This window comes from Theobroma cacao, chromosome 8 (genome assembly GCF_000208745.1).
Source record: "Theobroma cacao cultivar B97-61/B2 chromosome 8, Criollo_cocoa_genome_V2, whole genome shotgun sequence".
Lineage (NCBI taxonomy): Eukaryota > Viridiplantae > Streptophyta > Magnoliopsida > Malvales > Malvaceae > Theobroma > Theobroma cacao.
Genome location: NC_030857.1, coordinates 1,249,874 through 1,263,966, shown reverse-complemented (window position 1 = coordinate 1,263,966; position 14,093 = coordinate 1,249,874). Strand labels below are relative to the sequence as shown.

The window sequence follows — 14,093 nt, the reverse complement described above, 5'->3', positions numbered from 1 at the left end:
ATATTTATTTATTTTCCCGAAAGCTTTTTCATCGTGGAAGTTGATTGGTAGAGGTAGATAACTTGATGATGAAAAACTGGGTAGAGTAGGTGAAGGATTTTCTTATGTTAGACAAGTTCAGACTTCTCAAGCAGCAGCTTGTCTCCTGGATATGGCACAGTTCATTTTACCAGACTTTCAAAGACATACTGTACAATTAATGGTTAAAAAACAGGGGATGTTTGACAGCTTCGTTTATAGGAGCTGCCGAGCTGATTTTGTCCTAGTCCGAATTGTCCAAGTTTGCTAGAATAACATTAGTTGGAGAAGTTGACAGATGATTTGTAAGTCATAACTACTGATTCGAAATAAGTTTTCGAGATATATTTTGTTAATCAGAGACCATTGGGACCATACGCTCTTTAATAATCAGGAATCTTCTTGTTGGAACACGAGGTGCCGTGGGATGAATTCAGATAGCTGCAAGGTTTGTCTTTCGTTCCATATCACGAGCAGCACTGGTTCTAGTAATTATTGCACGAACGGATTCATTAAAAGAGTTGAGAATTGAAGATGAAAGTTAAGAAGGGGAGAAAAAGTATTACTAAAAGGGTAATCTTAATTACATAAACAAGTATGGCATTGTGTTACAAAGCCATTACCTTCTCTCCACACCCTTATAAGCTTTCCAAGATCCCTTTATTTACCCGACCTGAGATTGAAACACCCTGCGTACTTCTTTCGAGGCCCTTGCTGTGACAATTGCATGTTGTTGTATAAAACGTGGGGTAGCTAGATTTGATTTATTAGATGCTTCGGTGTTATGTTTGACAATCTTTTTGGGGGGGAAGATAGCTATATCAATTGGGTTTCTTTAGCTTATTAAATTGGATTAGAGTACCTCTTCATAATGTATAAAATACTCCCTAAACCTCTTAAGACCATAAGTTTGCTGGCCATAATCTGCTGTTTTTCCATTAGTGGTCAGCACGTTCACAGACCTGTTAATCCTATTGAAACTTGAAAAAATCAAGAGAACCGTGCGAAATGGTTGGTTTGGCTTTGAGAAATCAGACCATCTCTTTCTATTTAGATAGACTCGGCTCCCACAAACGCTCCTTGAAGACCCAGTGTTAGAGATCTATTGCAGGACAATGAATGATGGTCCAATGCTCATTTTCCATTGCTAAAATGAATTACTCGCTTTTGAAGTCCTGGGTTAGATGCCAAAAGAAAGGGTAGCATTGTATCATGATTCATGTTTTGGTTGAGTAGACCAACATAAGAGGGTAACACCCTTCTGCATACTCAGGCAATTTTACAGTCCTGGGACTCAATGCTTATGGTGGAAATTATATAAGGAAGTAAATACAAGAGCGGCTTTTAGTTTTATAGAAAATTTAGAAGAGCAGCATGGTTCACAATCTGTGGGATGATAGTAGTAACAAGCTTATGAACAAACATACACACACTCTCCTCTAGTACTCTCCATAAATCTCGTTGGCGAACAGATTATTTTTAGTTTAATTAAGAAGAAGAGCCACGGTTCAAGGTTCTTTTCTCAAACAAAACGACTAAGGTATTCTTCCACAGTGGTATATTTCACATCAGGGTACAGCTCAGAAGCCTCGAATCCAAACGATGGTTCGATCTCAAAGTTGGTGTGATCGCCTTTCAAAAAGATTGAGTGATTGATTGACAACACCACATTGATTGGAATTGGGGCCTCTGCAGGAATTGATGAATACCAAACAACACCAATTAACTGACATTGCCTTTCACGTTTGAAAATGGAATAACAATAACAAAAGTAAGAGGGCATTTCACCAACCTTGGATCTGTTTGAGGAGTTGGTCCTCCGGAACATAAGTTTTCTCAAGGGTTTTGCCAATCAATTTCTCCCACAGGGCAACAAGCTCGTTAAGTGAGTAGGTGTTTTTAGGAGGCCTAATGAAGAGGACCTTGTTCAATGTTCTGGGGTCATCAACAGCTTTGATGGTGAAGGTGCCGATGTCACCTTCATGGTTGAAAACAGCTGCAAGCAGAACAGGATGCAAATAGTGATTACACATGCTTTGTTTAATGTCTACAACTAACTAAGCCCTTCAAAACTTTCTGATCGAGTCCTCAGGATTTCTTTTATTTTCTTTTTTCCAGGAACAGATGCTCTGTTTTCCTTTCCTTTTTCTAGCTCACTACAATGACCCATTTCCATTTCGATCAATCCAAGGGTTATTTCTAGCAATGAAGTTAGCATAATTCACAAGCAATCAGCAGAGGTACCGCATGTCAACCTTGTCTCTTGTGGGTTATTGATGAGCTAATAAACACTATTTACCTTTAGGATTTCCATCCCCTAGGATAACGACCTTGTCTCTAGGGGGAGCAGTGGCTCCTGCCTGACACAAACTAGGAAGAAAATAGCCTGCAAAGCAGTTAGCCGGCACGTAAGTGTAAGGGATTCCTTCAGCCTCGATAGCACGGCGGATATGAGCCTTCATTGCAAATGCTGATGTTGCTGGCTCAACGGCATGAACCCTGTCCACGTCATTCCCAAATTCCGAAGGGAAAAATCTCTGTCCAAATAAAAAGAAAACACCATTAGAATGGAATACCAACAAAACTGCACTGTTGCTAGTTTTTTACTACTGTATGCAACCAGGGTGGGTGATTATCTACTCCATTGACAATTTGACAATCAAAACCAGTACAAAGAGGGTCCATTCCACCAAAATAATGTATTAAAAATGAATCACTATGTATACATTCTTGGTTTCAGCAATTTGCAGAATATTATGCATCCCAATAATGTTCATCAATTAATTTGTTTAATCAGCAGAGTCACAGATAAGTTTTTTCTTTTGAAAGGCAAATTTGTTGATGAAGTTTCTTAAAGAGATAAACAAGCTGAACAGCTTTCAAAAGAAGCAAAAGAATCCTCACATACGAGGATTGGCGAGTATCAGAAGTAGTCTGATGTGCGAACAGGGAAAGTGTAACATTAGTGCATTTTGAGTCACAGATAAGTTAATTCTACATAATTACATGTAGTTGGATCCCATGAAGACGTATTAAAAACCAGACTTTAAGTATGTAAAGTAACTAGAAAAAGAGAAAATGGAACAATATGAGCAAGCAGAGAAGCACCAACCTTCACATTCCCAGCTTCTTTGATGGCAGCAATGATCTTAACTTGATCTGCTATCTGCATGTGACCTACGGCTGATATCACCACATCGACTTGCTTTATTGCCTTAACCAAACTCTCGTGATCGTAAAGATCCCCCTGCATGAAAAAAAACATCAAAAGAGATCAAACACCAGAACATTTCACAGCCAGGAAATACACACAAGAACTAAAATATATACTTACGTACAACAGTTGGACCCCTAAGGATTTGAAGTTGTCAATAAGTTTCCCCTTCACAGGATCAGAGAACGCACTCTCTCTTACTAGGGCAAAAGTGGGATGACCCTCTTTCGCACTGGCTTCAACAATGAACTTCCCGATGTACCCAGTGCCCCCAATGATCAAAACCTTGCTCTTTCCGGCCATTTCGAACAACTTTTCCAGCTACAGAAATGAGAAACAGCCTATGAGAAGTAAGCAGAGAAGGTTTTGGATTGTGTTTCCCCGTAATGGAGCTTAACAGACCAAAATGCAGCACTATTTATGGATGAAATGAAAGGGGAAGTGCATTGGCGAGAATATCCTCGGGTATGGGAACCCAAAGTCCTGTAGTTCGAAGAAATTCAATTTTTTTTACCAATTACGCACCACAAATCATTCTCATAGCGGCAGAAATTGTTGGCCTGTCGTCAGGAAAATCTTCATTGGAAGCAAACGGGGAGGTTGAGCTGTCTTTGTTATTGACACTCTTTTGCCTGAAAAGTCTCCATTATCCATGCACCGTTGATCTAGCTGGGTTCGGTGAAGGCCACCATTGACATTTCACTTAATTTATTATGTAGCTTCAAGAGCAAGTACAAAAGGAAATGTAGCTTCAAAGAGAAACAAAAAGGAACTAAAAAAATGAAAAATTGAACACTCTAGATGCCGGATGAATGTGGCCCAAAATGCTGATGAAATTCATGGCCTATTTCAAGAATTGGTACATAGCCCTATAAAGAAAAAAAATAAAAAGAATAGCTAACAGTCCTACTTATAAAACTACAAAAGAATTTAGAAAAAAAAAAAGCTTTATATCTGAACTGTGGTTAGTATATTAATATCTATATACTACCATTTTACCACAAAATATGACATCATAAATGTGTACTTAGTGATTAAACTTTGTATTTATAATCTAATTATCATTATTTGTCCATTTTTTAATCTAATTAAAAGAAGAGCTACCTAACCTAACCTAACCTTACAAGTTTTTTAAAAAAAAGCACTAAGTCCATATTAACCAAGAATTCCTTATCAAGTTAGGTGCCATGAAGACGATAATTTGGCTTGGTTACTGCGTACCATGAGAGATTAGATTCAAACAAAAGTTACAGATACTCTTAATTTTATTATAAAAAAATAATGGATTTTATCAAAAACAGTTTAGTACTATAAAAATGTTGAAAAAGTTATTGGCAAAGATTGTATTAAGCGAAGAAATAGACCCATGGTCATTGTTCTGGTCCATTGGGCTGACAACGAGTTCACCTCTCTTTGTTTCCATGATTATATTATGCTGGCGTCGCAAGCTACCTTTGGAAGAAAGCTCAAAGCCATCTCGGCCGAAGCATGGGCAATGGCCCTACACTTGATACTCCTTGCGTTGGGCCCTAATCTTTAGATACCTTCAGCAAAAGAAGGTGGGTAACTGAGTCAGCATGGGCCACAGCACTCATAGTTTGTTTACTTTTATACTCTCGGTAACGAGGTTTACAGCTGATTATTGTCTGACAATTGACGAGATAAGACTCCACCATTTTTGCCCAGGGCTTAAGAAATCATGATTAAGGGAAAAAAGAAAGATACCTAGCAGTAGGAGATAGGCAGCGTAGAGGCCAAACTTCCATGTCCATAAGGTGAAATTCCTTTTCACCAACATAGTTGGCTTATCTTGGTGATGACATAAAGATGGTTATGATGCGATTGAACATCCTTTGGGATTTCAACATTTTGATTTAGACTGCATAGACATGACGTGTTTCTTCAAGTAGAAAAAAAAATTGAGAACCTCACAGGTTTGATTTCAACACAATTTCAGCCTTTTTCTCTTTGTTTTCTAGTTGTTCTTGTTGTACAATTGTTTCCAGTTCTTGTTGGAATTAACAAGTGACAAACCAAATTATGGATTCGTTGATTGTTGTTAGACATAAACAGAAAGCCAAGGGCTTAGGATGGACCTTGCAGAGCAGAGTCATGCAATCTGGTTAGTGTCTTTTTGATTTATGTTTCCAAGTTGTTGAGCAATTGACACCAACACAAATGGAAGTTGGAACCACACTCTGGGACAAAGAGAATTTTAAGAGATAGATGAATCAGTCAGTCAGAAACAAAGCCCCAGCACAAAATATTGCCACCAGGTAACAAGATCCAATCTCAGTGATCATTCCCAGAAGAAAATCTACAGCTGATTCTTGCCAGATGTAAGTTGTTCTATTTCCTTTGATTGTAACTTATACATTGATGCACGAACTACCACACATTGCAGTGAAAAACAATGAAATCAGACAAGATTTCGCATAATTCTTCTTGTTTTAGAAACGAGTCATCACTAGAAGAATACCTTGTCCTACAAATCTCTATACAGTACAGAAAGCTTAGGAAATATCAAGTGGCCAAAAGACTAGGGACAGATTCATCCCCCTGAAAATATACAGCTACATTTAGTACTACTTTGTACAGACTCCAGACTAGAACACACTCAACACACACACACACACCAGCACATAATAGAGTAAGGTTCTTAGTATACAGATTAGGTATACAAATACGCCCACACAAGATAGGATTAGGAGCTAAAGATTAAGTACTGATTCCAGCATTTGTGTTAAGCTTCGAAGCTGCAAGGTTGGCAATGTGGTACTGTGATGTGTAACTGTTGGTAGGGCGTTCAAGAACAGGAGGTTCATTCAGGAATGCCCAGTTGCTCCTTGTCCACCTGAAATCGTCCACAGTAAAATTATAGAATGTTAGTATATTAATCTAAAATTCTTAACTTAAAGCTTTCTGGTAGTAACGAGTCAACTAAGATTTAGATTTAGCTACTCACCAGCCGTTTTTCTTTATGATATTCTCCAGGCTTGTTTCTGTGTCCGTATCCAGGAAACTCTGTTTTGTATTGGGCAAAGGCATGGAGCTTGATCTCATATACTGTCTTCCATACTTCTCAAATGGAATTTCCTGTCATAGATGTCATCATAAGGTACTAGTTCAGTACCATATTTTCCATGTCTGGTTTTCAAAAACATGAGTAAAAAATGGGGCTAGGCTTCAATTAGTAGTAAAATCTTTTATACAAAACTGTACCAGCTGGCTGCAGCTATCCGATGGACTAGATATAGCCTTAAGATGCTCTTCCTCCGTTTTCTTCTTTGATCTCCAGTAAGCATCAATCTCTTCCTTGGTAAGTGATCGATTTCTTTTGCGTATTACTGAAATATTTTCACACAACCAGAAATTAAACAACAGGGTTAAGCAGAAAGCAAAACACCATGGAAACACTTTGCCAGATAAAATAAACCAGATAAAAGTTTCACTGAAGTCACCTGATTTAGGATCTGATACAGGAGAGTCCCATCCTGACATTAGAGAGCCCATTTTGCTGATGATCTTTCGCTTGCTTGAACCAAGACACAGTACTATGTATCCTTGCAAATATCTCGAGAAAGCCTTTATATATGTGGTGGGGCCTTATCTTTTCCTTTGTTTTCTGTCGGGAAGTCTGCCTTTTTACTCGTTCTTATCCTCAAGAACATGTTTTTTCCTGTAGAAATGGAGACAGCGGCCAATTTATTGAAGTGGTGACAAAAATGATTTAGTCATTTGATTGTGATATTCTCCACTAACTCTTGTAAATGAATACTCTAGTCTTTAGCTGCCCACAGACTCCGCGGAAAGACCAGGGGGATTCATAAAAGTTGTGGGCCTGATGCACGCGTTTTGGTTTTATTTGTCTGTGACATTCTTATCTCCCCTTTGAAGTGTTCAACTCCAAACTATTGACATTCCATATCCATTAACATACCAGTTCCTAAGCCGAGATCCGTGGAGTCAGAAGGATAAACTATAAACAAACGTTTCATCGTGTTGGTATACAGTCAGCAAATTTAGCTGTGAGTCCGAGGTTAATGTCCAATCATCACATATATGTCAGGTTCTTTTGATGAGTTATCTAACTAATATCTATAGATAGTAAGATTTCGTCATGTATATTTTAAATTATCTTGTAATACCATCTATCATATATTTAAAAAAAACTCCAAAGGGCTTCTTCATTTTACCACATCTTAACTTAGAGACTGACCACATCTGTATGTTTTGACAGGTGGAGTCTTGAGGAGGGGGTTGAGGATTAGGTTGGGGGCTGACATGTGATGGGTTGGGTCAGAAGGGTTTTATAGTTGAGGTGTGGAGACTAAAAGAGAGTAAGGATAAAGTGGAAATAAAAAGAAGAATAAGAAACAAAAAATGGGTGAAAAAATCAAATTTGATAAAAAGGGAATCGGTAAAGAAAAGGGTAGAAAGAAGGGATGGAGATCCGTATCTATATCAGAGAAAGGTAAGTCGGGGTTGAGAGGGAGATTTGGGAGGAAAAAATAGAAAAAAAAAAAACAAAAGAAAAAATTGAGAGAAAAGAATGGGTAGTTTTTTTAATTGAGAAAAAATTGAGATTCAATTTTTTGTAATTTTTTGTTATTTTCTTTAATGTTTAATTTTTTTACTAATTACATTTATAATGTTATCTTTTCTATAACTTTTTTTTATTACAATGTAGAAAATAATAAAAAAAAATCCTAACAATGCATTATATAAACTTGTTAGTAATAGTATTGCCTATACATGATAGCACTGTGAAAGATTAAACAAGTTCAAATTTGATAAACAAGTTCATTTTAAATAAGTTTAATACATCATCACAACTTCTTTTGACTTTTAAAAACCTTTCTTTAAACATTAAAATGTAATTTGTGAATGATATTTTTATTTTTTTTATTTTTAGTAATTATCCTTATTAATGTAAATTAATTTCATATTTTGTTCTTATATAAAAAAATTGTGCCCAACGCGTAGCATGGGTTACACTCTAGTACATCTTAATAGTACCTGCTATCTTGGCTATTGTAATAAAATAATAAAGAAATGGAAATGTTTTCTTAATGGATGCTTCATTGATCTTATCAACATTATTCCTCTCCATGAATGATACAAGGGAAAATCACAGTATTTTTAAAATAATAAATAAATGAACGAATCACTGGTTACATGAACAAATTTTCTAACAGGTTCAGGAAAGTAGGAGAACAACATATTCCCATTGTTCTTCATCAGGCATGTTGAGTGGAATTGTTAGAAATGGCAGATGAAGCTTTCTTGAAACGGGTTGGGGTAGACCTGATCCAACTCTTGCCACCGATCATGTTCTTTGTCAAGAAAAGCTCGGCCTCTTGGCTCGTCAGCTTTTGTGACCATTCAACCCTTTTCTTTGTATTGGCTCCAGGTCCGTAACATTTGTATTCTCCGTAGAACACCGTGCTGTGGAATGAAGAAACCAGAAGGAAAGATAGTCAACCATTTGTTCGATTTCAAATTTTTACAGTAATAATGAAAGAAAAGAACAGATTGTTGTTGTTTAATTTTGTTAAAATTATCGTTACCTTTGCTTGGCAAAGTCTCCCCAGTCATCCCATCCCTGGGGCAGTATCACATTAGACATATAGGTTAGGGCAAAGACGACCCTGGAATATGGACCCCATGGCCTTCCAAGTACAGCAGTCCTGACGCCGGTGACCTTGCAACCCAAGAAGGTAAACCCTGTCTGCTCTGAAGGAGACTCCCTACGTTGGGCTGTGATAGCCGCATCTCCTACTGAGAGTGAATGCAAATGGCACCTCTGAAAACAAAAATCGCAAGAGAAATCCATATGTAAATTGGTCGCTGAGACAGGCTAGCTAGCTATAGGAATATTGGCAAGTAACAGATTCCTGAACGATTTACCTCAAAAAGGGACGCCGCGTTCCCACAAATGAAGTCAACGGCTCCTTCAATGTAACAATGGCTGTAATAGTGTCTTCCAGTGTCATCTAGCAACGTATCCTGATAAGATAAAATACTGCACCCAAAGAAAGCTGCCCTATCTCCAGATACCCTTAACGCAACTGCTTTAGCACCAGCACCAGTTCCGAATGTATTCTATTTATGAAAAATAAAACAAAAAAGGCCGGTTAACGAGTGGTATTACAAGTGAATATGTAATATGAAAATTTAACATTCAATGACGTTAGGGATCTTATTTATACCTGAATTGTAAGGTATCGGCCAACAAAATCTGAAGCCAGCACAGTGAAGGTAGGAGATTCAAATATATCCCCACTATCATTCCAAGTTATTATCGTTGCATTTGCCTTTGAACCACTTATTGTAATGAAGGGCTTGTCGGCTGGCACAACAACCTTTTCTTTGTAGATGCCGGGCTTAACCAATATGAATATAAGTTCTGTGTTGTTTGATGGCACGGCGTTAATGGCGTCTTGTATCTTCCGGTAGTCTCCCTTACCTGATTGGTCAACGCTTATAAGTAAGGCTGTGGAAGTTTCAGCAGCATCTGCTCGAGGATGACTAGCCATGAACATGAATAAAGTCATGAAAAAGATGCAAGCGTAGCTAGAATAACCAAGAGCCATTGTTAGGAAATTTGGAACGAAAGCTAAATAGTATATCCTGAGGTTTGTTTTTCGATCAAGGTGATGAAGTAAACCAAAGAAATGAACTACACTAAGACTGGTTTATGAACAGATTATGGTGGACATTGTTCTTTTATACATACCAGGTGGCCGTTTTCTTACCATGGAAGTGTGACAGACATCAATTTCAAGCAAGCGTGTGTGTACATAAGATCAGAAAAGGCTAGGGTAGCCCCCAACACAAGTAGCCGGCAAATAGAAATTTCGGAGGAACTCGATAGGCCATGGCCGCCGTTTGATTTTGTTATATTCTTCTACTTGATTTCACCTTATAATGACACATAATTCGTTTTAAGTAATTACAAAGGTTATGTTTCATTTGTTTACTTTAGCCCGACTTGAAAGGAATTGATAGTTTCGGCTGCTTGAGATAAACGTTACAAATGTTAATTGGGAAAATGAGTGGGATTCAGCTCAGCTAAATCCCAATAATAATATAGCAATATCCATGTTGCAGAAGTCATGAGATAGCTTAGAAACTACCCTTATCAGGTACTTTCTGGTTCAAATTCTTTGTTTCTGTCATCTTACGATAACCCGGTGGCTGTAATCTTTGTTTGAATGGTTAAGTTGACCATGGCTCCGCCGGTTTCGTCTGCTATTAATTGGTGTTGGTATATGTCCAAATTGTCCCTCTGACCTTTGCCAGGCTTGGGCTCTCTGTATATTTTCCTATTTTTGTCTCAAGCCTTTTGTCTCAAGCCAGTGGTTAAGGTCCAATATACGAATGGACTGAAAAGGTATCCAGAGTCCAAGCTCAATCAGTTTGTGAAGAATATCAGATCTTGACCTTGCTTAGGCCCAATATTCAATGTCCATAGACTTTTACATGTACAGGGAAAACAAAGTTTTCCATTTGTTTTCCATTGGCTGCAAGGAGCTTTTTTCACTTTTGTTTAGCTAGAGCCTTGGAGCATTGCTTTTGCTTTTGCTTTCTCACCGACCTTCCTAAATCCTGTGCAAATTCCCATCTGAATTTAGTCAGCAGTGCCTCAGTGAATGATATTGAAGCAAGAAAATCAAACCATTAATTAGAATCTAGAGGAATAAAGAGAATGACATGACAAAAAGCTTAGGGGAAAGAACAAAAGTGGGTTTACTTTCTCCTTTGTTTTTCATTACCAAGATGGAAAAAAAGGTTCCAGCTTGAGTCAAATCCTCACTTACCTGCTCATCATTGGGGTATGCATGGTCTCATGACTGTTAATAATTAGAGACCTTCACGAGCTCTTGATGGCTCCTTAAACCAGTGTTGTCTTTTTGAAGAATTCTCTGTCCCATCCTCGTTTCATCATTGCAAAGAGCTTCAAATTTCTCACTCTTTTTAAAAGAACAAAGAAAGAAATTAATACAATCCAATAAATTTAACACAAAATTAGATCAAACCCACGATTAATAAAGACTTACTCTCTTTTCAGTGGTGAGTTTACAGCGCAGATTTTGGACAGAAAGAGAATACTTTTCAAGGCTTATTCCACTCAAATATCTGGACTGCAGCAGCCAGTATGACCTACCCAACCTGGTTTCTTGAATGCCACTGAATTCAACCCATCAAAATTCAACGCCAGTTATTCTCAAATGAGTAGCTTTCAGCAAGGAAGCCATATAAATTTATGTGGGCTACCAAACAGAGTAAACCATTTATTCATGTCATCAAAGGCATTGGGTGAGTAGGGACAGAAATTTGGCAGGTTTAGCTGGCATGTACTCTGAATTAATTTCTGGCATCCATACTCATCATCAAATCAAGAACAAAACTCTTTTTTTGATGGGAGCTAGCCTATAGTTCCCTAACACCAAACCTTATCCAGGTCGAATATGCCGATCAAGTTCATGCCGATGCACCACCCACATTTTTTGTCCTTGTGGGCATCTCCTACCAGTTGGCAAACTTCCAACTGCAACAACATGATTTCAAAGCCAAATTGGCAATGCCACAGTGCTATACATGAAAGAGAAAAGAAGAAGAAAAGGGCTCCACATTTCACTTCCCTCAGGATGATAGGTCTTAAAAGACACAATCAATAGTTTGCTTTGCTTCTACTTGACCTCATCCTTAGCTTTGGCTGCATTTATTTGTTTTGGTATGACAAAAAGCTAGAAGAATTCGTAACTAAAGCAAACCGGTCCCCTTTCTTTTTTTTTCTTCTTCTTGTATGGTACAAACAGACAGGCACCTAACTTAGCACTTCAATTTTCTCGAACCAATTTGATTCATGCAGCTCATTGTAGTTGTCGAGCCAAGACTCACTCGCCTTGTCATTGTTATTCTAAGCGTTTGTATCTGAGCTGGAGAACCATTTTTCAGGTACCAAATTCCATCAGATCACGCAGGATTTAGTGGCAGTCTGTAGCCAGCAGCCACCAACAGCATAAACCCCACTAGACTCATGAATTGCTTATAAATTTCCTTTGATATTAGCAAAGAAATCCCCAAAAACAAAAAATCCCATGGAAGAGAACACGAACTACTATTTAAAATCACTAGCAGCAGTCTCAGTAGTCTGGTCGAGGTCTCCTCCATTGCATCTAGGTTTCGCCAGTTGGTGAGTGGACCCTAATGTTTGGATGGCCTGTTTCGAAAGCCACAGCTAACATCAAGTCCTAATAATTGATTTCTGCTTGAAAAAAAGAGGAAATTTAACTCTGCAACAAAATGGTTTTTCTTTTGTGTAGAAAAGAGGAAAGGCCATCCTTAGCTTTAATTCAAGCATGCCTTGACAGAATGAATCATGATTCCCATGTATTTTGGTATAGCTTTTGGAGTGAAGAATACAGCCGATGGAGGGGACAGTAATCATACAATTTGTTCATGCTGCCTATCTTTATATACTTCTGCTATAATAATATAGCAATAAATATTCTTGTGGGTCTGTTTAAACATTTTCTTTTTCGGGTAGAAATGATGTAAAACGGTCAAGGGTTTAAACCCATGGACGAAGTACATTGAGGCTCCTGCATAAGCTTTTCTTTTTCCTGATGGAAACTGGACTGATTAAGTTTAGTTCACATGGATTTTCCCACAATTAACCTGCCACTTTCTCAGTGAATTATGACAGGATTAGATGCTCCCCACTCTCTGCCACTTCTGCAGATTAAAGATAAGCTATCATTATTAAGAAAAGCTCCCATTAGCTCTCTCTCTATCTAATAAGCCCCACGAATCGAAATCAATGGTTCAGGTCCCTGAGGAACAAGGCCCTTTGATTATTGACCGAGACAAAAATGACTAATGATTGAACTATGTGCCTGTGGCACGTGCAAGTGTGAGACCTCTTACGTTTCAACTTTCACCATAACTTATCCTTCATCTGACACCGACTCGGTTGTCAAGAGTCGTGGGGGCTCGGGCTCGTCGCCTTCCGCATGCTCTACGAATCTAGAGAACCTAGCTACGATCCACTCGTGCGGGGGAAATAAGTAACTAGACTCCACCGATCTCGGTTGTTGCATACATGCAGCTTCCAGGAGTGACTTAAAAGAGCCCCTCTCGTAAGTCTCCGATCTCTGGTCTTTGGTCATGTCAACCTTGACAGTGGCCTTGGATCAACCCAGTATAATGCATCTCCATTTGTCTCCTAAACGTTTCAATGAACAGCAAAAACATCGAATACAAAAGCTCATAGTCTTGTTCACATCACGTCTCATGTTTGCATGAATTTTCTTCTTTCTTTTCTTTCTTCGAGTTGTTTCCCTGGAAGGTGGGGAATGTAAGAGTGTTTCTGAAGTACGCTTAATAATTTGTGTTAATGAGTCATTATCATGTCATATTTAATTAAAATATCAATCTTCATATAAATAAATAGATTAAGATTTAAAATACATATAAAAATACGTTTGTTATCTTCATTATATGATATGACGTGATTAACATATTTTTTAAAATAATTAAATTAGTTTTACATGACATTAGTAACATAATAAACTTAGCTTTCTCATGATTAATATATTTAAACATATCAACAAGTTTAATAAACAAAATTATATATCTTGTGAATCTCAAAGACTTATTTGGGGATAAGACAGTATTTACTTTACTAATTACCAATTGGTATTAATAAACGAAATCTTTTTGAAGATTGAAATATTCTTTGATGCTAGGGAATCACGAGGGACTCTTTGATTCCAAAGAGCCTCGTGATTATAACATCTAGTTATTATTTTTCTTTAAAATTATTAAATAAAGGAAAATTTTTAATTTAAAT

General features: G+C 37.7%; 3 protein-coding genes across 3 annotated transcripts; all 3 read right to left on the bottom strand.

Annotated features, from left to right (window-relative positions):
- LOC18591409 (isoflavone reductase-like protein) lies at nucleotides 1,285-3,833 on the bottom strand. Its single transcript, XM_007017511.2, has 5 exons — nucleotides 3,353-3,833; nucleotides 3,131-3,265; nucleotides 2,318-2,555; nucleotides 1,811-2,014; nucleotides 1,285-1,707 (listed from the first exon to the last, which is right to left on the bottom strand). The coding sequence occupies exons 1-5, from the start codon at nucleotides 3,533-3,535 to the stop codon at nucleotides 1,541-1,543; spliced, it is 927 nt and encodes a 308-aa protein (XP_007017573.2). The 5' UTR covers nucleotides 3,536-3,833; the 3' UTR covers nucleotides 1,285-1,540.
- LOC18591408 lies at nucleotides 5,560-6,883 on the bottom strand. The gene is made up of 4 exons (XM_007017509.2): nucleotides 6,694-6,883; nucleotides 6,455-6,579; nucleotides 6,198-6,328; nucleotides 5,560-6,086 (listed from the first exon to the last, which is right to left on the bottom strand). Exons 1-4 carry the CDS (start codon nucleotides 6,743-6,745, stop codon nucleotides 5,951-5,953), a joined length of 444 nt encoding a protein of 147 aa, XP_007017571.2. The 5' UTR covers nucleotides 6,746-6,883; the 3' UTR covers nucleotides 5,560-5,950.
- LOC18591407 (putative pectinesterase 11) lies at nucleotides 8,431-9,828 on the bottom strand. The gene is made up of 4 exons (XM_007017508.2): nucleotides 9,445-9,828; nucleotides 9,143-9,337; nucleotides 8,803-9,038; nucleotides 8,431-8,680 (listed from the first exon to the last, which is right to left on the bottom strand). Exons 1-4 carry the CDS (start codon nucleotides 9,826-9,828, stop codon nucleotides 8,473-8,475), a joined length of 1,023 nt encoding a protein of 340 aa, XP_007017570.1. The 3' UTR covers nucleotides 8,431-8,472.

What these genes read in the sequence shown, in the direction of transcription:
- LOC18591409 (XM_007017511.2), bottom strand. Translation starts at nt 3,535, where the DNA reads ATGGCCGGAAAGAGCAAGGTTTTGATCATTGGGGGCACTGGGTACATC. An exon ending in AGGGGATGGAAATCCTAAAG is followed by an intron (nt 2,015 to 2,317) that starts GTAAATAGTGTT and finishes TTCTGCTTGCAG; the next exon opens with CTGTTTTCAACCATGAAGGT. An exon ending in ACTCCTCAAACAGATCCAAG is followed by an intron (nt 1,708 to 1,810) that starts GTTGGTGAAATG and finishes CAATTCCTGCAG; the next exon opens with AGGCCCCAATTCCAATCAAT.
- LOC18591407 (XM_007017508.2), bottom strand. Translation starts at nt 9,828, where the DNA reads ATGGCTCTTGGTTATTCTAGCTACGCTTGCATCTTTTTCATGACTTTA. An exon ending in GCCGATACCTTACAATTCAG is followed by an intron (nt 9,338 to 9,444) that starts GTATAAATAAGA and finishes TTTCATAAATAG; the next exon opens with AATACATTCGGAACTGGTGC. An exon ending in GGAGACTTTGCCAAGCAAAG is followed by an intron (nt 8,681 to 8,802) that starts GTAACGATAATT and finishes TTCATTCCACAG; the next exon opens with CACGGTGTTCTACGGAGAAT.
- LOC18591408 (XM_007017509.2), bottom strand. Translation starts at nt 6,745, where the DNA reads ATGGGCTCTCTAATGTCAGGATGGGACTCTCCTGTATCAGATCCTAAA. An exon ending in TGTATCAGATCCTAAATCAG is followed by an intron (nt 6,580 to 6,693) that starts GTGACTTCAGTG and finishes AAAATATTTCAG; the next exon opens with TAATACGCAAAAGAAATCGA. An exon ending in ATCATAAAGAAAAACGGCTG is followed by an intron (nt 6,087 to 6,197) that starts GTGAGTAGCTAA and finishes GGACGATTTCAG; the next exon opens with GTGGACAAGGAGCAACTGGG.